The sequence below is a fragment of the Aspergillus multicolor genome, assembly GCF_047715735.1.
Source record: "Aspergillus multicolor strain CBS 133.54 unplaced genomic scaffold BDW74scaffold_10, whole genome shotgun sequence".
In the NCBI taxonomy this organism is placed as follows: domain Eukaryota; kingdom Fungi; phylum Ascomycota; class Eurotiomycetes; order Eurotiales; family Aspergillaceae; genus Aspergillus; species Aspergillus multicolor.
In genome coordinates, this window is record NW_027395961.1 from 116,257 (window position 1) to 135,775 (window position 19,519).

At 50.0% G+C, this 19,519-nt stretch overlaps 10 protein-coding genes across 10 annotated transcripts; 7 read left to right on the forward strand and 3 right to left on the reverse strand.

Annotated features, from left to right (window-relative positions):
• The first annotated feature begins 15 nt into the window (after positions 1 to 15).
• Positions 16 to 1,162, forward strand: BDW74DRAFT_151892 (ESCRT-III subunit protein VPS20). Its single transcript, XM_073724273.1, has 3 exons — positions 16 to 131; positions 254 to 617; positions 683 to 1,162. Exons 1-3 carry the CDS (start codon positions 88 to 90, stop codon positions 902 to 904), a joined length of 630 nt encoding a protein of 209 aa, XP_073584446.1. The 5' UTR covers positions 16 to 87; the 3' UTR covers positions 905 to 1,162.
• Positions 1,163 to 1,447: 285 nt separating this feature from the next.
• Positions 1,448 to 2,391, forward strand: BDW74DRAFT_177425 (PITH domain-containing protein; the record flags this gene model as incomplete). The annotated part of the gene is made up of 3 exons (XM_073728888.1): positions 1,448 to 1,595; positions 1,652 to 1,763; positions 1,971 to 2,391. The coding sequence occupies 3 exons, from the start codon at positions 1,448 to 1,450 to the stop codon at positions 2,389 to 2,391; spliced, it is 681 nt and encodes a 226-aa protein (XP_073584447.1).
• A 305-nt stretch (positions 2,392 to 2,696) lies between these two features.
• BDW74DRAFT_177426 (putative ATP dependent RNA helicase) lies at positions 2,697 to 4,674 on the reverse strand (the record flags this gene model as incomplete). The annotated part of the gene is made up of 2 exons (XM_073728889.1): positions 2,697 to 4,394; positions 4,450 to 4,674. The coding sequence occupies 2 exons, from the start codon at positions 4,672 to 4,674 to the stop codon at positions 2,697 to 2,699; spliced, it is 1,923 nt and encodes a 640-aa protein (XP_073584448.1).
• Positions 4,675 to 4,859: 185 nt separating this feature from the next.
• Positions 4,860 to 6,805, forward strand: BDW74DRAFT_12253 (CUE domain-containing protein). The gene is made up of 5 exons (XM_073722054.1): positions 4,860 to 5,102; positions 5,174 to 5,465; positions 5,516 to 5,746; positions 5,803 to 6,075; positions 6,133 to 6,805. Exons 1-5 carry the CDS (start codon positions 5,082 to 5,084, stop codon positions 6,519 to 6,521), a joined length of 1,206 nt encoding a protein of 401 aa, XP_073584449.1. The 5' UTR covers positions 4,860 to 5,081; the 3' UTR covers positions 6,522 to 6,805.
• A 22-nt stretch (positions 6,806 to 6,827) lies between these two features.
• Positions 6,828 to 7,204, reverse strand: BDW74DRAFT_177428 (mitotic-spindle organizing protein 1; the record flags this gene model as incomplete). Its single annotated transcript, XM_073728890.1, has 3 exons — positions 6,828 to 6,896; positions 6,956 to 7,033; positions 7,127 to 7,204. 3 exons carry the CDS (start codon positions 7,202 to 7,204, stop codon positions 6,828 to 6,830), a joined length of 225 nt encoding a protein of 74 aa, XP_073584450.1.
• Positions 7,205 to 7,561: 357 nt separating this feature from the next.
• BDW74DRAFT_177429 (GNAT family N-acetyltransferase) lies at positions 7,562 to 8,047 on the forward strand (the record flags this gene model as incomplete). Its single annotated transcript, XM_073728891.1, has 1 exon — positions 7,562 to 8,047. One exon carries the CDS (start codon positions 7,562 to 7,564, stop codon positions 8,045 to 8,047), a length of 486 nt encoding a protein of 161 aa, XP_073584451.1.
• A 390-nt stretch (positions 8,048 to 8,437) lies between these two features.
• Positions 8,438 to 11,454, forward strand: BDW74DRAFT_12262 (putative transmembrane glycoprotein). The gene has a single exon (XM_073722056.1). It carries the CDS (start codon positions 8,572 to 8,574, stop codon positions 11,344 to 11,346), a length of 2,775 nt encoding a protein of 924 aa, XP_073584452.1. The 5' UTR covers positions 8,438 to 8,571; the 3' UTR covers positions 11,347 to 11,454.
• A 1,282-nt stretch (positions 11,455 to 12,736) lies between these two features.
• On the forward strand, positions 12,737 to 14,683 carry BDW74DRAFT_12291 (PP2C family serine/threonine-protein phosphatase). Its single transcript, XM_073722066.1, has 7 exons — positions 12,737 to 13,112; positions 13,180 to 13,253; positions 13,307 to 13,391; positions 13,447 to 13,653; positions 13,702 to 13,962; positions 14,024 to 14,112; positions 14,173 to 14,683. Exons 1-7 carry the CDS (start codon positions 12,842 to 12,844, stop codon positions 14,365 to 14,367), a joined length of 1,182 nt encoding a protein of 393 aa, XP_073584453.1. The 5' UTR covers positions 12,737 to 12,841; the 3' UTR covers positions 14,368 to 14,683.
• Positions 14,684 to 15,369: 686 nt separating this feature from the next.
• BDW74DRAFT_12312 (choline-phosphate cytidylyltransferase) lies at positions 15,370 to 17,307 on the forward strand. Its single transcript, XM_073722073.1, has 4 exons — positions 15,370 to 16,167; positions 16,243 to 16,593; positions 16,646 to 17,042; positions 17,096 to 17,307. Exons 1-4 carry the CDS (start codon positions 15,677 to 15,679, stop codon positions 17,210 to 17,212), a joined length of 1,356 nt encoding a protein of 451 aa, XP_073584454.1. The 5' UTR covers positions 15,370 to 15,676; the 3' UTR covers positions 17,213 to 17,307.
• Positions 17,308 to 17,812: 505 nt separating this feature from the next.
• BDW74DRAFT_151918 (uncharacterized protein) lies at positions 17,813 to 19,435 on the reverse strand. The gene has a single exon (XM_073724275.1). It carries the CDS (start codon positions 19,244 to 19,246, stop codon positions 18,017 to 18,019), a length of 1,230 nt encoding a protein of 409 aa, XP_073584455.1. The 5' UTR covers positions 19,247 to 19,435; the 3' UTR covers positions 17,813 to 18,016.
• Between the last annotated feature and the right edge of the window lie 84 nt (positions 19,436 to 19,519).

Here is a 19,519-nt window from a genome sequence, read left to right on the forward strand (position 1 = left end):
TCTTATCAGCTTGGCCCGGTCTTGGTCCTCGTGCTCATCTAGCAAGGTGGAAGACAAGAAGTACCAAGGCGACAACATGCGGTGACAATGGGGAACTCGAACAGCTCCCACAAAATATCTTCCCAGGATAGGTAAGATGCTTGGCTTGCTCTCTTGCTGTTCCAATATATTTTAAGCACAGAGCATCATAATATATGCTCCACCATTTCCCCGCTCGTATCTTTACTCGGAAGCTAACTTTCCTCAACCATAGAGCAATTCTTGACATGAAAAACCAGCGCGATAGGCTCCATCAATATCAAAAGCGTATTACAGTCTTAACAGATCGTGAGATCGAGATCGCGAAGGAATGCCTCGCACGAGGTGATCGAAAGCGGGCCCTTCTTGCCTTGCGTCGCAAGAAGTACCAGGAGTCGCTTTTAACAAAGACCGATGCACAGCTAGCGCAACTAGAGCAACTTACCAGCCAGGTTGAATTTGCTCTTGTACAGAAGGATGTTCTATATGGATTGCAACAGGGGACACAGGTGCTTCAAATGATCAATAAAGAAATGGGGGGCATAGAAGGCGTGGAGAAACTCTTGGGTGAGACGGAAGAGGCCAGGGCTTATCAGGAGGTAAAGAGCAGTCGGCACTCATGCGCATCTGTATCCTCATCTTGGCTAATGCTACTGATATGTAGGAAGTTAGCCAAATGCTTGCAGGGAACTTGTCTAATCAGGACGAGGATGAAGTTGAAGATGAACTCAAGGTTCTGCATCGCGAAGTGCAGGGCCTAGTCAGCCTTCCCAACGTGCCAACAGCGCCGCCAGAAGTGGAGGCTCCAGATGTCGAGTTGGAGAAGCAGCAAAAAGCGAAGGCGAGGGCTCGAGCAACAGACCAAGCGGCGATACCAGCTTCCTGAACTATGAACTATCTACCCATGAGGGAATCGGCTGCACAAGGTTGAGTTTCATGTTTCGCGGGGGCGAGCATCACTGGAGTTGAAATGACTTCTTCCTGTCAGTTGATCATGGAACTCTTCATTTACTCGATGGTAGGCTCTGCTATGGTATATCGTTTGTCGCCCACGCATCGCGATACTCTAAATGTACAGAGCATCGGACAAAATATATATTCTAATGTTATCCGGTCATAGACGAAATACAAATTCTAAGAAGCTTCAGGTCAGACTCGCTATGACGCAATTATAATGTAGGGTAACACCTATTCCTTGCCTAAATAGGGGGTTAACAGTAAAGTCGACACTGATCTAAACACAGGGAATAAACTGAAGTTACTCGAAGAGCTTCACGAAGTTCCGATGATGACATCCTTGCGGGGAGAAACTTCTAGCACAAACCCCATCGTCAATCTTTGAGGACTGCAGCCATCATTTATCAGATAAGCATCCAGATACCTCTAGTGATATTAAATCTGCTAGTCCGTATCCCTGCATATCGCGACCATGGCTCATCACCTTTCCCACAATCACGGCCATAGTCACTGCCATGGCGAAGGGGACGACGGCCACGATCACTCGAATGACATTACACCAGCAATCCAATCCCTCCTTTATTCTCAGATCCAATTCGATTCAATAACAACTCTGAACGGTAACTTACACCCTTGAAGCGAACCTGTAAACGATTCTGACCAGAATGTGGCACAGAAGCAACACCAAAGTCAGGAGCGGCCATTGTCAAAAAGACATGGGCTGAGAGACAGAATGATGAGCCGGAGCTGGAGAGTGATGCCGATGAGCAGCTGTTGATGTATATCCCGTACGTTATACCTTCTGTTCAAAGTCTGATATCTTGTTATTGCGAATCGCGGTTGTTGCTGTCTACCCCGCGGTGCCCCTCATTCAATCGAGATCGATACTGATGTAATGTACCGCCATCGATATCGAATCTCAACACGAACACCGGGGACCGGGGTCTTAAAGGTGTCAAAGTGGAACTCTAACAGTTTTTCTGGCCCTACTATAGATTCACCGGTCAAGTCAACGTTCACTCTATCCTGATTTATACAGCGCCCACACCATCTGCCCCGAAGACCCTGAAGCTCTTTAAGAATCGCGACGACCTCGACTTCTCGATCGCGTCAGAGCTTAAACCAACTCAAACGGTTGAAGTCCCGCAGCCCATTCCAGGAACCGATGTCTTCGAGCTACCTCTGAACCGTGCACACTGGAATGCCACTACCTCGCTTAGTTTGTTCTTCGAAGACAACTGGAGCGATGGTGAGGAGGACGTGACAAAAGTCGGATACATCGGACTCAAGGGGCAATTTCTGGCTCTGAACAGGGAGCCCGTCAGCTTTCTCTATGAAGCAGCAGCTAACCCTAATGACCATGTGGCCATTCCTGGCGTAAGCGGGATTGGCGGGCGAATCATGCCTGGACAGTGAAGCGGTTTTTCCCTTGAACAAAACATATGTTGCGTTATGAGGCCTTCGTTCAAGAGCTGATCTTGACATATGATACATATGGCGATGACACTGCCCTCTGCTGCATTGCCGAGTGGGCTCCAGTTATTTCAATTCATGTTCAACAAGCAAATGCATCCCATCACTGCACACTGTAGTAATTTGGAGCATACTCAAGAAGATAGCTCTTTTCTATCTTGGTGATATCCCGGATAAATGTTTTTTCGCCTGTTTGCATTATCTCATGGAAGATGACCCAGTCTGCTTTTCGGTTCTACAAAGGCGCTTTAGTCAATCGAGTTCGAGAGGATGAAAAAGGAAGCACTCACAAACATCAAGGAGCTTGGGTGAGCATGGAGGGCCATGCCGCCACTGACTGTCTTGAAGGTGCCATCAGGCTGCATTCTCGCTGCATGGGAAAAGTAGCCCGTTGTGAGGCATCGCTGTATCTTCTCACCAGGCTTTGCCAGGTCGACTTGCTTATATTGAGAAGGAAGGCTTTCGTCAGTCTGAATGCCAAAGCGTTCAAGATATCTTTTGAGTTGTGCCCTGACGCTCACAGCTCGTAGCAAGGACCGGTAGTTCAAGAGATTGTCTCGGCACCATTTTGAATCTTTCTTTCCCTTGGTAACAAATGCCTGATATACATTGAGATACGTAAGGTGGTCACCTTCCTCAACAGCAAATTTCCTGCGTTGACTCTCCGGCGATCTTTTATCTCCATCATGCTGGACCCATACGGCTCCCTGGAGGCTGACCATAGCGGCGATGGTCAAAATCTCGCTCAAACAGCCAAAAAATTGTGCGGAAAGGAGGACCCTCGCCATCATGGGATCAACAGCGAGTTCTGCCATTCGCATACCCAGCGGTTTTGTAAGCTTTGCGTAGTCGTCCACGGCTCCCAAGGAGTATAGGAGCTCGAACGCACGTATCACAAGGTCCGCAGGAGGCGACGTCAGGAAGTCGAACCGGACGATATTGTCTATTCCCAGAGCTTTTAGCTGCATTATGACAGGAGCGAGGTTTGATCGTTGGATCTCGGGTATGGTATCCTCGGGTAATTGCTCATACGCCTGTTGCGTATATAGGCGAAAGCATTTCCCAGGCTTGGTTCTTCCAGCTCGCCCGGCGCGCTGGACCGCGGCGGCCTTCGAAATCGGTACTGCTGTCAGTGTCTCGATATTCGTGCTAGGATTGTACGCTCTCAGTTTCGCGAACCCGCAATCTACAACGTAGACGATTCCGTTGATAGTAACCGAAGCCTCAGCGATATTCGTTGACACTATCACCTTGCGCGTATTCTCTGGTGCCGGCTCAAAAACATACATTTGCTGGTCCGTTGTGAGACCGGAATAGAGAGGGAGCGGTAGTAGAAACTGAGACTTCGGATGGAGTGTTGCAGCACGTTCAGTAATCGATTGAATCGCTGTTTCGATCTCCTCTCGGCCTGTCAGAAAAACCAGAATATCACCTTCACCTTCCTGCAGGTGTATATCAAACACGGTCTTCACACATCGCTCCACATAATCTTCCGCTGGTGACTCAAGGAATAGAGTATCAACTGGATACATTCGACCTTCAAGGCTTATGATTCTTCCAACACTTCCACCAATTTCACCATTGGAGTCCTGGCGAAAGTCATCTCCAGCAAAGAAGCGTAAGAAGTCTTCCGCCTGCAGGGTAGCGCTACTGACGATAACACGAAGCTCAGGGCGTTTCTTGAGTATCTTTTTAAGAATACCCAAGAGGATATCAGTACTTAGTGATCTTTCATGTGCCTCATCGACCATGATCACCGAATACCGGGATAGAAGAGGGTCTACAAGGGCCTCTCTTAGCAACATTCCGTCGGTCAGGAATTTGATTCTCGTGGTAGCAGACGTTTGGTCCTCGAAACGAATCGAATAACCCACGTCCTCGCCCAACTTGCAACGCATCTCTTCTGCCACACGGGCTGCTACTGTGGTAGCGGCTACTCGACGAGGCTAACAAATCAATTGTCAACTAGAGACAAAGGGCTATTGCTGAAGCTCGACGTACCTGTGTCACTGCGATGGCTTTCCCCGCGACACACCATCCTGCCTGATCAAGATACTGTGGCAATTGTGTTGTTTTCCCGCATCCAGTCTGCCCGACGACAATGGTGACTGGATATGTCTCCACGAGATATAGTAAGCTCCCCTTGTGTCTCGCGATGGGAAGCAAGGAAGGGGGTTTGTATAGTGACGGAATAAAGCTCGTCCCGACGTCTAGGTTTGGAGCCATCGTCCCCTGTTTGTTTCAAAACAGTCTTTAGATGTTCTAATCGCAAAAGAAATATTCAGTTAGAAGACCGATTCAGATATACCATCTTGAATCTACACCACAATGTTCTGCCCTAATCAATCGCTCCCACTGTCGCAGCATCGGAGAGAGCAGGCTCTGGATATTAAAGCAGCACCACAGACTACCCCGATTCTGATATCAGTGTCACGTGCCTTAACGTCACCGCAGTGGCTGATGCTCGGAGCTCTGATCAATCACAGCCAGCCCGAAGCACCGCCATCATTCAAGGTTGCTTTCTGCCTGCTGGGACTATCCTCGCCGCAAACCATCAGGCTTCCATTATTTGATATTTGCGAAGCTCACTTCTTTCGAACTTGACCTCTTGTAATCCTCAAATTGCTAGCACAATGTCAGAAACAGAGAAGACTGTATGCTTCAGCCCCTCAACTCTTCTTTCATCCCCGCATATCGCTGGAGGCAAGCCGCTCACCTCAATCAGGCCAGTAAATCAGCAGCTGGGCCGAATAGCCCGAGCCCGGAGTCGCCAACTACTGCGCGCCCCTTAGACTTCGACGATGAAGTCCAAGAGACAGGAGTCACGTCCACATCCTCTTCAGCACAACCGAGCACTGCAGAGGCAGCCCCGCCGAAACCACCCCGCCCCTTGTCTCCGCGCCAACAAGCAGAGAACACTCTCAAAGAAGCCTTCCCGTCGGTGGAGCTGTCTGTCGTCAAGGCCGTTTTGGTAGCAAGCTCTTATGATGTGGAGCGAGCTTTCCACGCTCTTCTCGGTTCGCATAGTATCCAAGGATTGTGTCGGACAAGGACTAAGCTTTTCCAGGCATGACGGACCCAAATGCAAATGCGCAGGACGACTACGTGCCACCAAAGCCGCCGCGCCCATCAGCGACGCAGAGGCAGCTGGAAGCTGATGAGCTCTATGCGCGCCAACTTGCTGAACACTACAACCGCCGTGCACAGCCACAGCCGCCCCGCGCAGGTGATGATGTCTATCGAGGGCATCGTGGCGTGAGTGATGAAGCAGAGGAAAAAGAGTACAACTTCTTCGACGGTACCTATTCTCGATCAGGATCCGAGGATTTGATTTACCGGCTAATTTTGCTGTAGATGATCTTCCCGTGATTCGCGAGAACATCCGGAAAGGATTCCTTGACACCCAGTCCAAGGTCAGCTCATGGGTTCAGAATCTGAAAAAGAGGATTGATGGCGAGGACGAAGAGGAGGCTACACACGTTGCGCGTGGCTATGGAGATGAGAACTGCGGCCGGCCACGGAGAAGTGGTGATCTAGGCCGTCGCAGTGGGGATCGCGAGCGGTACGATGCAGATCCGCAGGTGTTGAGTGATGATTTCTCCGCACTCGAACTGAGAGACTCAGAAGGTTGCCAATCTGTTTCTCAATAAATAGTTGTGCAGTTTGACTGACATTGAAGTACAGCACCCCCCGCACGTCCGCCGCGACCGCTTGCGAATTCCGCCTTGTATAAAAGCTCCTCCTCACCATCACCAGATAGACGCAAGGTGTCGTTCCAGGAGGGGCCCCCTACAGAGATCGGCAATCTTTACGATGCCTCTGAGCTAGCTAAGCGGCAATCCCCCGCGGGAGGGAAGCCGAGCAAATGGCAGCCTCTTTCGACAGTTGAGCCATCTCCGATTGGCGAAAATGATCCATTCAGCTTAGGCGATAGCGACGATGAGAAAGACACCAAAGCTAAGGACTCAATCACTACCGAAGCACACAAAACGACAATTGAACCTTCATCCGAGGAGCTCGGCTCGGGCGCCCAAGGCGGCGATAAAGTAGAAAGCGCTGGAAAATCATCCTAAGCTGTCCTTTTGTCGTCATCAAAATCACAATCTGCCTTCAAGGGCCATCAGCCTAATCGATGTTGTATTTCTCATTCTACCTTGCTATGTATCCTGTGAGCGGTGTTTATGATACCAGAAATTGTTTAAGAGGGGCCCATGCCCTGACAAGTTCCGCGAACCCTTAGCACATTAATCTGAAGAATACTACAAGCAGCAACGCACGAGGGTTTCGAATTTATCATTCAAAAGTAAATTGGGGTATCTTCAAAACTAGAAAAAGGGAGCAGTTACGAGTGCGTAACAACAAGCGGAGCGGGCAGAAGGTCATTCTGGAGACTCATTTGGAGGGCGCGAACTCAGTTCAGCTTCTCTTCTCAAATCCTTGATCACAGTCTGTGGCACATTAGGGCTTGGATTCATGCATAGCAAATCCCAGTACAGATTGAACTCACTGCAAGGGCATCGGGGTTGACCCCATTCTCAATTAAAGACACGCAGAGAGACAGCTCTGTCCGGTCTAGTTTGGTGTTCTAATGGCAGAGTATAGTAATTAGTAAGTGATTAAGGCCCGTGTTCAAGAGATACCTTAAAAGCCATATTGGAGAATGAGAATATTCACGTACAAGGAGAATTGATATCTCTTGAAGAATGTCAATGACTTCGCGGGCAGCCTGGCGTTTGTCATCGGTTTGAGGGGGCATCTTGGACAACTAGATACTGGACTTCGAGAATATTTAGGCAAATGCTGGTGCTCTTGATTTGATAATTGCTCGAGTCTTCGTTTGACGGTTGAGGTTAGGTTGGTACCTAAGTAAGATTACGGTACCAATCACGGGATTTACCTACGCGGAAAATCCTCGACAGCGGCGTCAACAGTCCTTCTGAAAGCCATGTACTATTTTTATTTATTTATTTTTTGGTTCGCCACAGGTTTCAAAGTACTGGCTTGAGCTCATACTTTGACTAATAGACATTATTCTTGCACATACGGACGCCACTAGAACTGTGATTACGATAATACCTACGGTAGCTCACCTGAGCCTTCCGAGAGGTGAAGAATGTTAGAGGGCCTGAGCATATCGGACATACATTCCTTAAGCAAGTCCCAGGCTGTTGAGGTACTTTCGCAGATTACACGCATTGAGAAGAAGACTTTCCCCGCTAATGAGGCGTATCTCTTCGGCGAGGAGCTCTGGCGCAAAAAGCCAAACACCAAAGTAGTCTACGTGACCCTAGCACCACAGGGGCTGTTGATCGCCTATGCCCTCTATGTTCGACAGAAAGGGGTTGCCTTCCTGCACAAGGTTTGCGTCGCAGAGGCATTTCGCCAGAAGGGCGTTGGGACGCAACTGATGAAGTTCATTCGAACTCGACTGCAAAAGGAAGGTTGCCAGTATGTTCACCTCTGGGTCGATGAGGGCAGGGAATCGGCGCGGTCTCTGTATATCCGTAATGGCTTCGAGGAACGTGAGAGGTTTCCTGATTACTATGCACCAGGCCGAGATGGCATCAAAATGGTCCTCGATCTTGAGCGTGGTACCTGAGAACACGCGCCTGTCACTACTACAACCCCTCTGCCCACAAGACCAAAAAGACCTTCCTTAGGGAGGTTCAGGAATTCCGCCCTTATCGGTCGGGAGGGAGTCACCTTTTCGTCCCTCAATCGCTTGATGGTCGTGACTCGCCAGGGTTACCTCCCACCGTTGGTGATCCTTGGCTCCTAGGACCATCCCTTGCAGATGTGCATTTCGTACCGTGAGCCCTGTCGCGTCAGGCCCGTTTTCTCCAACCATCTTCATACCATTGTGACGTCAAACATATCCAGGCATGGCTCTTTTGAAGGCACGCGAAAGCCTTGAACGCTCCTGTATAGAGCGACTCCTGGGTGAACGCCCTTAGGAATGTCCCCTCTAAGGACAGCACCTTCCCACGGGTGTCGCTCTTCGAACCCTTAACTCAGCCTCGACGGACCTGCTCGCCGCTCTGCAAAACTACAAACCCTCAAATGTTCTTTGGGCCTTTTGCAACCGCCGTTCTGTGGGTCCAGTAGTCTTCTGCGATTGCAGCAATGGCGCATTTCGTGTTATTCGTCCTGGGCTTCCTGTCAGCAGTCAATGCGGCCGTATTTGCCAATTATCCCGTCAACGCACAGTTGCCTCCTGTGGCTAGAATATCCAAGCCATTCCGTTTCGTCTTCTCACAAGGTACATTTGGTGAAAGCGGCCCGCAAACAGTTTATTCGCTCTCGAACGCTCCATCGTGGCTTACGGTGGATAGTACATCCCGGATCTTGTCAGGAACTCCTCGCAAGGAAGATGCTGGGTCGTCAAAGTTCGACCTCATAGCCACCGACCCGTCTGGATCTGCCAGCATGCAAGTCACTCTTATCGTGACTGCTGACGACGGCCCGCAAACTGGCAAATCTCCAGTTCCGCAACTGCAAGCCATGGGTCCGACGTCTTCGCCGTCTAATATTATTGTGCAATCAGGCAACTCGTTCTCGGTCTCTTTTGATGAGGATACTTTCGTCAACACGCGCCCGTCGACAGTATACTATGGAACTTCATACCCGGAAAATGCTCCTCTGCCATCGTGGATTGGTTTTGACCAGTCGGCCCTTCGATTCTACGGTACCGCGCCTAACATCGGGCCCCAGACTTTTAGTCTCAACTTGGTTGCATCCGATGTATCTGGATTTAGCGCAGCTATCATGAGTTTTGATTTAACGGTCAGCCCTCACATCTTGTCCTTTGAACAAAGCGCCCAAACACTCTTCGTTGCCGGTGGAAGGACGTTTGAAAGCCCTCGTTTCCTCGAAACTCTCACTTTGGATGGGACGAAACCCACAAGTAACGTCCTTGCAGAGACTCAGATCGACGGCCCGGACTGGTTGGAGGTGGACAAGCAATTCTTGTCGTTCAAGGGGATTCCTCCTGCCAATGGCGAGAACAGAAATGTGACTATTTCAGTCAAAGACATTTACCAGAATGTGGCCACACTTGTTGTTTCCTTGCGATTTTCTCAATTCTTCCCTGACGGATTTGACGACGAATGCGATGCTATTATCGGGCAGTACTTCTTCTTTACATTCGACAGTACCGCCCTTACCAACGAGTCTGCAGAGTTAGATGTTGACTTTGACCAACAGCTGTCCTGGTTGCACTATAACCGTGACAACAAAACGCTTCACGGTGTTGTACCATCGAATCTCCATCCAGACAGTTACTCTGTTCGGTTAACAGCTCGCGAAGGAACTGCAGAAGGTCAGAAGACATTCATCATCAACACCGTGACCGAAAACGACTCACATGGTGACGAAACTTTATCCACGAGCTCTGGTCATCATTCAAACAAGGCCGGCATCATAGCCATGGGAATTTTCATTCCACTCGGTTGCCTAGCTATCACCTTGCTCTTACTCTACTGCCGGCGCCGCAAGCAACAGTCGCCCAAAGACGACGATGGATTGGGGTTCGAAGAAAAAGCGCTTCCCTCAGGACCCGTTGGTCCTGGTTTGTCACATTGCCAGCCGTTCGACAGCACCGTACAGGGAGACCCACCTGCTATGGGCAGAGCTCAATCGCCCGAGTCGAGGCCTCCAAAACTAGAGCTAGAGCCATGGTGGAACGTCAGCAGCGGGGTGAGGGACGGAAATGCTCAGGTAGCACCAGGTAAAGAGAATACATTCTCGAACTCAACGATTGACTGGGATTTCATTCCGCTACGAGACACTGAACAGAATGAGAACAACCCGCCCGAAGAGCCAGCTCCTAAACCCAATCAGCTCTCTTTTCAAAGCAGCCCCCCGGTACGTAGGGGTGCTTCCAATCGTTCAGGCAGGCGAGAGCCACTCAGGCCAATACAGCCGCGAAGGTCCATGAAACGGAATTCGGCAATATCGTCCCGGTCAAAAAGGTGGTCTAAACGGTCGAGTGGTATTTCCTCCATCTCTGCAGGGCTCCCAGTGAGGCTCAGCGGTGCTGGTCATGGAGCAGGTGGTCTTGGTCCACCAGGACATGGATTTGTGAAACTTTCCTGGCAAAACACCCAGGCATCTTCACAAAGTGAGGAAAGCGGCCTAGGGCACTTGGCCCCGTTATTTCCCCGGCCTCCTGCTCGCACAGCAGGCTATCAAGACTACATGAGGAGGATGAGCCTGCGTACAGTGGACCGTGACAGCTTGACACTTTCAGAGTCTGATTCATTGGAGGCGTTTGTTCAAGGCCGTGCCAGGAGCCGCCATTCATCCAACCCCTTCATTGCTGGCCCAATAAGCCGTCGAGTTTCATCAAAAGCCCGTGCTCTTCAACGAGCACGAAGCAATGCTAGCCGTGCGGATACGATCAATACAATCACAGACAACGATGACTATCAACGGCAGGAGCGTCCCTGGTCCCTGGCGTTGTCGGGTTCCATTTACACTGACGATTATCGCCATTCTACATATCTAAGCTCTTTATCCGAAGAGTCCCCCCACGTGCAGCCATTGAATGCTCTGAATAATGGGCCAAGTCAATCAAGTCTAGCACAGCACTATTCCAAGATTATCTCGCCGCTTCCTCGTTTCTTCAGCGAGCTGAGTCTGAACAACGCCAGACGCGATGACACTGCAGGAGCATATATTCCTCATGACCATCAGAACCTTTCGGGCAACCGTCGATGGTCCCGATCAAGCCCGTCACTACACAACTGGCGTCGGCTCCAGAAAAGCCCTTCGGCATCGTCTATCATGTATGATGCGAAGGGTCACCGTCTAAACCCGATGAGAACGATTGAGCAGAACCCGAGCTATCAGCGTAGCTTCCAGAGGGAACCCACAGGGAGCGTGCTGAGCGATATATAGCTTTCGTTTAGTGTAAGTGCTTCGCTGTTCCTTCCTTAACTTAGATACCATTTTGCACCGTTTCTAAAGAGGTCAGCGTTCTTATCTTGTACCTAGCATGAATCTCGGTCTTGTCTTAAAAATGAAATTTGTTGTGTCAACTGCTGCGTACTCGTGGACTGTAATTTATGCCCAGCGACCAATGTAGATGGAAGGATCAAGACTCAGCCGGCTTCTTAGACCTTACCAGGCATCTCAAGCGACAATTGGACACATGTGTGCTTCTCAACCGCTGATAGTGTGATTGACAGATATTTCAGCCCAGCTTCGGTATTCGAGGCTAAGGTGATTGTTTGGCAGGCATCTCGCCGTTCCTTCTATCAGGGCCAACCTTGGCGATACCGTAGTCATGTGGAGTCGACAGCGCTAAGCGTTTCCGTCGGACTTTCATCATCGGCAGCACGCGACTAGAAAATTTGCACTCGGGTTTGTTCTTCATTACTTTATTCTGCAGTGCGTGAGATTCCTGTTGACAAGGTCTGTGGCTTTGGTTGACTTTTTATATCCATCCTGTGAAGTTACCGGGCTTCTACCGAGTCATCATATGGACCAAGTTATCCGTACATATTGTAGCCTTGTAGGTAGCCTTGGAGTCCGTACTCTATAAAGGGTGGCGCCGAGGCCCCAGCAGTGACAGAATCATAGTCAAATAATAACTCGGTAGGCTGCTCTTTATAAATGATTAAGAAACAAGGACTGGGGCTGATGATATGATTTCATTCACCAGGTCCCCACTTGAGCATCATCCCTTAAGAACGCCTCTTGAAGAGCTGGCCTGGCCTGGTTCTGGGACTGGGACTGTCCCGCACGCCGCCTATCAATTCTGCCCTCTTGCCCTCTCTCCCACCTGATTCTGCTCTCTCCCCTCCCCCTCTCCCCTTGTTCATTTCCCTCCTCTTTCAAAAACTCCTGCAGGGTTTCCGTGATTCTGGCCTCTTCTCTCTCCCGCCAAAAGTTAATTGTCGCCAGCTAGAAATTATGGGCCAGACTTTGTCCGAGCCTGTTGTTGATAAGGTGGGTGAAAAGCGCCTGAATCAAGTTTGCTGCCTTGAAACCCCTCTGTTTTCCCTTCTCCCCACACTGCAAGCCATATATACTTGCGATTCTGAAGCCTTTTTATTCTACCCTCATTGCCTGCGAGCTCCTCGAATATACTGCTGCTTAGCATCCTACTTCGATTTCCCTCAAATTGGCACGGGTCAATCTGCATGATCGTCATCATGTTACCTGTGCTTTTTCTTGCCCAAGAAGTTCCAGATTTGTGGCTCATCTCTGCGGGGTCCCCATTCAAAGCAAGATGAAAAGCTTTTCTTTCCTATTATATGACACGTCTTTATCTCTTTCATATTTGATAGCAAACACGCGGATCTAAAATTTTATTACTGCTAACGTTGTTCGGCATTCCTAGACTTCTTCTGAAGGTCAAGATGAGTGCTGTATATACGGCCTTTCGGCCATGCAGGGCTGGCGAATCAGCATGGAAGATGCCCACGCTGCTGTCCTAGATCTCCAAGCGAAACAATCCGGCTCTAATGATCAACCGACCGATCCCGATAAACGCCTTGCTTTCTTCGGTGTATACGATGGCCATGGTGGAGATAAAGTCGCTTTGTTTGCGGGGGATAATGTCCACAAAATTGTCGCGAAACAGGAAACGTTCTCAAAAGGCGATATCGAGCAGGCCTTGAAGGATGGGTTCCTTGCTACTGATCGGGCTATCCTGGAAGGTTTGTAACTGCCTGTGTAGAGTTCCTGTCCTTGTATTGTCCCTTTCGACTCACCTGATCCCGATAGACCCCAAATATGAGGAGGAAGTTTCCGGCTGCACTGCCGCCGTCAGTGTCATCTCGAAAAACAAGATCTGGGTGGTACGTTTTGATTAACTGCGACCAATATCTTGAACAATTTTAACAAATTGCAGGCAAATGCCGGTGATTCGCGTTCGGTCTTGGGTGTCAAAGGTCGCGCAAAGCCTCTCTCCTTTGATCACAAGCCGCAAAACGAAGGTATGTGGCTAACTCCCTGATGGGATATCCTCGTATTCTGATAAATAGTGTATAGGCGAGAAGGCCCGTATCAGCGCTGCAGGTGGCTTTGTTGACTTCGGTCGCGTTAACGGCAACCTCGCCCTATCGCGTGCCATTGGGGATTTCGAGTTCAAGAAGAGCCCTGAACTCTCCCCAGAACAGCAGATCGTCACTGCGTATCCAGACGTCACAGTCCACGATGTCTCCGAGGACGATGAATTTTTAGTAATTGCTTGTGACGGTAGGTCTTTCATGTCAGCCTCTTGTTCGTTTTTCTAATGAACAATAGGTATTTGGGATTGCCAGTCTTCCCAAGCTGTGGTTGAATTTGTTCGCCGTGGTATCGCGGCTAAACAGGACCTCTACCGAATCTGTGAGAACATGATGGACAACTGTCTCGCCTCCAACAGTGAAACTGGCGGAGTTGGCTGTGACAACATGACGATGGTCATTATAGGCCTCCTTAACGGAAAAACCAAGGAAGAATGGTATAACCAGATTGCGGAGCGGGTTGCGAACGGCGATGGCCCTTGTGCTCCGCCCGAGTACGGCAAGTCTCTCGAGGAACCCACGGCCTCCAATCCCTACTGACTGAACCGTGGGGGGTGCAGCTGAATTCCGAGGGCCTGGCATCCGTAACCAATTTGAAGAGAACCCGGACGAGTACGAGATCGACCACGATCGAAGCCGCCCATTCAACGTGCGTTCTGGTAGAATAATTCTTTTGGGAGATGGCAGCACGTTAATTCCAGAAAAACAGAATGACGAGGAACTTTTTGACCACACCGAGGAGGATCAGGATGTCCCAACCCAAGCTCAAGGCCAGGAGACTGGCAAAGAAAGGAATGACCGTGAAGGGACGCCTGGACCTCAGTCCACCATTTCCCAGCCGGACACGCCCGCTTCGAATGGCTCAGAGCCCTCTGGAACACCTCAGAAACCCGCTTCTTCGTAGCTCTGTCATGAACTTTACGCCCGATTCCCTTCATTTTGGTTTATCAAACGACTTTCGTGTGATTGTACGGCCCACACTCGCCGCCTTCTTCTCCACCCCCGGTTTGAAGCCTCACGATTCTACCTCTCTAACGTCCCTCATTGAGTTCTGTTCCTCACGTTTTTAAGGTGCTTTGGTGGTAGTGACAGAGGGGAAGATGCGAAAGAGACAGACCATCTCATCCCTTTCTATGTCTTGTTTTTATCCCATCTTTACCTTTTAACGAGCCCCTGCAGGTCAAGTCATCTTTCGTGTCACTCCAAGTTAGCTATCTTTGAGGGTTCGCCGAGTGGATGGAGGCACCTTTTCCCCCTGTCATCTTTCTATGTTTGCACATGCCGCCAGCGGCAGGCCTCACGAGAGTACGTTTGTTTCATGTCTCGACATAAGATACCGCAACAACCACTATTGACGAACTTTAAACTTCCATGATTCCAATTACGTTTGATATCTTCCAGGTGCCTCGCCTCCAGTTCGTCTTCTTGTGATATCGTTCTCTCCGTTGTCCATGGCCGCCAGGATCCTTCCTTCGCGGCCAGTTCAGGAGCTTGCAGTGGCTTAGAAGGCTGACGGCACGTTTTTACATCACACTTATCTTGGCGTAACCGGAGAAATCCAGTCTACGGCAGATCCTCGGTGTCGGTGAAGGGAGTTTCTGAACTTGATGAAGCGCGTCGTGTCTGGTGTTGCTTGCAGATAGAGTCTGTTGTAAATACGCCCGCCTTTTTCTTGCTCTGACATTCCTCAGTCCATCTTGCACAGTGCAAGCTTCAGCTCAGTTTAGCAGGGTCCATTAAGTACTCCGTATGTACATTACCAATATTACACCAAAATATGCCTGCTGAGGTATTGTAAAGTTGTAAATATGTTTCAAAGCTTATGCCACGTGCTGGAACTCCTTTGGTGATTCGATTTTTTTTTTCTGCCCCTATTATTTGAGAAATATGAAGGAACGGAAGATGATGTCAAAGTCCTTTACACGCGTTGCTGCGTTCTGACCTTTATATTGCCAGCTGCTAAACCCCAGACCCTGTTTTCTGCCATTACGGAAGAGGAGCCGGCAGAGCGAGCAGCTCCAAGCTCAGTTAATCGGCGGCTCCCGTATCGTCTCCAGCTTCTTTTGCGTTCCGTCACCTTCACATCCCCCACGCTCCGATCAAGTCACGCCCACACTCGGGCCTTCTCTCCTTTGCCCAATTCCTGTCCTTAATAGTCCTGCATTCAGCCATATCCGGACAGAAGTTGAGCAGTGCTCCCTCAGTCCAGCATCATGTCTTCTCCGCTCTCCAACAGCAAACGCAAGCGCGCCGACTCCCAACACTTGTCCACAGCAGATATCGCCAAATCATCGACCACTGACCTCCTTCAGCCATCGTCCCGCGATGCTTCTGGTGAGGAGGGCGATGATTCGACTGGCCCAATCATTCCGCCGGTCAAGGCCACTAACGATCCGCCTCCGAAACGTGCCCGCAAGGCTTCCGTGAGCGAAGGGCAAAGTGCCGACACGGGAAAGGACGCCTCAATCAGCAAGGAAGACCCCGGCGAACCCTCGGAAACTACACCTGCTAGCAGTGACATTGAAACGCACACCAAGGCCCGACCTGGTTTGCATGTAAACACAAAGCACGAACAAGAGTTGATGAAGCCGCCCGTGCTAGGTAAACTCCGGGACCCTGCTGGTGGCTACAAGACGAATCCACCGCCTGAGGGACGCCCAGTGCGAGTATATGCAGATGGTGTATTCGATCTGTTCCACGTTGGGTGCGTATATGATTTCCCCAGCGTTCCGACCCGGGATATTTGGTACATTGAAATGTACTGATTGATTTTTGACAGCCATATGCGACAGCTCGAGCAGGCTAAAAAAGCCTTCCCCGATGTATACCTCATAGTTGGTGTCACTGGAGACGAAGAGACTCATGAGCGGAAAGGCCTCACAGTCCTGAGCGGTGCAGAGCGGGCTGAGAGTGTTCGTCACTGCAAATGGGTTGACGAGGTCTTCCCCAATTGCCCATGGATTGTCACCCCAGAATTCATCAATGAGCACAAGATTGACTATGTTGCACATGATGACTTGCCGTACGGAGCCGCGGAAGGAGATGATATCTATGCCCCTATCAAGGCCCAAGGAAAATTCCTCGTGACCGAGCGAACAGAGGGTGTGAGCACTACTGGTGTTATTACAAGGTTTGTTCTCATTCATCGGTTTGTTCGATCATTCGAAAACTAATACATATAGAATTGTTCGCGATTACGACCGATACATCTCCCGGCAATTCAAGCGTGGTGCATCGAGGCAAGAATTGAACGTATCATGGTTGAAGAAAAATGAGCTGGAGATCAAGCGACATGTGTCAGAACTTCGTGACAGTATCATGACCAATTGGACAAACACTGGTCAGGAACTCAGTCGAGAGCTGCGGCAGCTGTGGAATTCCAGACCGAACAGTCCAGCTCCCAGCACGAGAACCAGCATGGATTGGGGAAGCTCGCGCGGCGTTGTCAGCCCTACAGGCGGTGGGAAATCACATGTATCTCGCGTGGAAGCATTGGGTCGACCAGAGAGCATCACTGGAAGGGAGCCGGATTTCGCGACCGGTTACAGCCTAGGGTTGATTGGAGGTGTCAGAGCATGGGTATGTATCCTCTGCGCTGATCTTGATCATACAGCACCACTAACAAATAGCAGATGCGCAGTCGTCGTTCTCTTCTTGAAAGCCGGGGCCAGTCACCGACCAGCGAAGAAGAGCATGAGTCTGAGTTAGAACGCAGTAACGGCGAGGGCCCGTCCGAACCTAAGCAGTAAACCCCCAATCCATCAACCTCTCGGGCCTATTAAGGTTACTCATCGCGTTTTCACTTTCAAGTCGATCTTGACCTGCACGGTACAGATGACAACCAATTCTGGTACTACTCATAGTATCCGGAAGTTATTTCCTTTCAGCTCCGTTCATATTCAGCATCCTCTCAACCTAACCACATGAGCGTCTATACGTATGGAAGTCCAAACTGGTATGGGGACTGTATTCTTGATTTACCCTTGCACCGACGAACATTTGCATCTCATTAATATTCTTTGTACAACAATTACAAGGACAGGCATGCGGGGGAACAGCGCGAACGGGTATTCTGATCCTATGGATTTGATGTTAAGTACATGCATGGGACGAAATTGACAGCCCCTTTTCTTGTTTTTTTTGTTTTTTTTTTTTTTCATCTTCACTCCATTTATTTGCTTTAGCTGGGAAAATGGGGTCTTTGTTGAGGTAATAGTAATAGATCTGAACATTATCTTCAGTATAGAATTAACTCACATATCAAGTTAGTCATGTTATACTGGCTGGGCATGTTGAGATGTGTTTCAAGGCATATATAAGCAAATCAAGTTGACATTTACTCGTTGGCCTCGAATATATATATATATATTTAAAAACAGTAGTCAGTTCCTGTTGTCTATTCTAGCATAAGTGAACGTAGCCGAAGCAGGTAGGACCATCACTCATCACCGTCATGAATTGCTCATCCACAATCACAGGGTATCAATCATAGAAGAAAAAAAAAAACAGAGACCAGTGCAGAATTTGGCCTGTGGAACATTTTCCCAGCGTCCTTACGCAGCAGTAATAGCCAGTCTCAGCCTCACACCCCGATGATCCGCCTCGACCTCGTTCATCCCAACCGCACACCGGTTCAACAGCTGCAACTGCACCGACAAATCCAGCCCCTGCAAGCCGGGCAAGACTGGCAAACCTGCACCGCGCTCGGTACACATAGCCAGACGCAAATGGTCCCGCAACATCACGGCATCGCGCACCAGATCGACTTCGAGAAACTGCTTTGCAGCGGCATCGCACTTTGCTGTGATGCCTAGCTCAAAGGATCTTATGCCCCTGACACAGAGCAAAGGCGCAACCCAGGGTTCATCGATTGAGAGTCGGAGCCTGTTGCCGCCTATCAAGCCTCCTTCGTTGCCACCGCCTGCACCTGGGGGAGTATTGGCACCCGGCGCCGCAAAGGATCCCATATCCACGCTGAGCGCCAGCTCCTCCAGCCCGCTCAACGCCGCGACCCGGGTCCAGAATAGCACCCAGAGTCGGTCGTTGTGCGTGTGGGAATAGATTGAGCTCTTATGCTCCTCGCCCGCCATGGGCTGCCAGACGGGCGTCCATTGGATCGTCAGCTTTTTGATTGCGCGGAGATGGTCAGGCGAGATGGAGAGGCTGAAGGCGATGAATGTTGTTAGGTCGTCCACGTCGAAGATTGAGTTCTTGTAGAGGGTCGAGGATGCTTCGGCGTAGATGAACCGGCATGTGCGCAGAAGGGCTGCGGAGGAGTTGCTCAGGTTGGAAGGGAGTAATGGGTGGGTGTGTGGATAGAGCATGCTGGTAAAGGCACTGGCATTGTTCCCGGTTCCTAATGCAGTTGAAGAAGCAGCAGCCAGATCATTCGCCCGCCATCTTGCTGGCGTCACAGGGCAACAGCGTCGGTTCTTGTCCAGGCTGGAAGTTGTATTTGTGCATCGTACGTGTCGAATCTTGTCCTTCACCTGAACGAGGTGGACGACCTGATCGCCAAACGCGTATTCATAGATCAAGAGCCGGACCTCAAGGGGAAGCTTTGTGATGAGGGCGCTCGTTGATTGCGGGCTCATCAAGTGCTCCTCAGAGTACGGGTCGACGGGAGGTGAAGATGTAGAGGGGCCATTGCTGAGCGAGAGCGGCGCGCAAATCTTGCGGGCTTGGATAAGGTCGCGGACTGTTTCTTTCCAGCGGTGGCCGGTTGAATAGTAGTGGAAGATAGAGTAGGGGTCGCGGAGGATCCAGGCATCAAAATGGCGCATTGTGGTAGTGGTTGAGTGAGAGTGTCCACCAATCTATCGATCTATGTGAGCGATGTATGAGGGTATTCAATAATCGAACTAGGGAGACGGTCTATATGGAAAAAAGATGAAAGAATGAATAAAAAGATGCGTAGACAGTCAGACGCATGTGCATCGACTCAAATTCCGTCCCTCGTCCTTATATACCTCTCAGCAACATACCTTACCACCTTCCCAGATAAGATGATAGCTCCACCCGCCCGTACTTCATTGCATCTCAATCTCGAGAGTCGG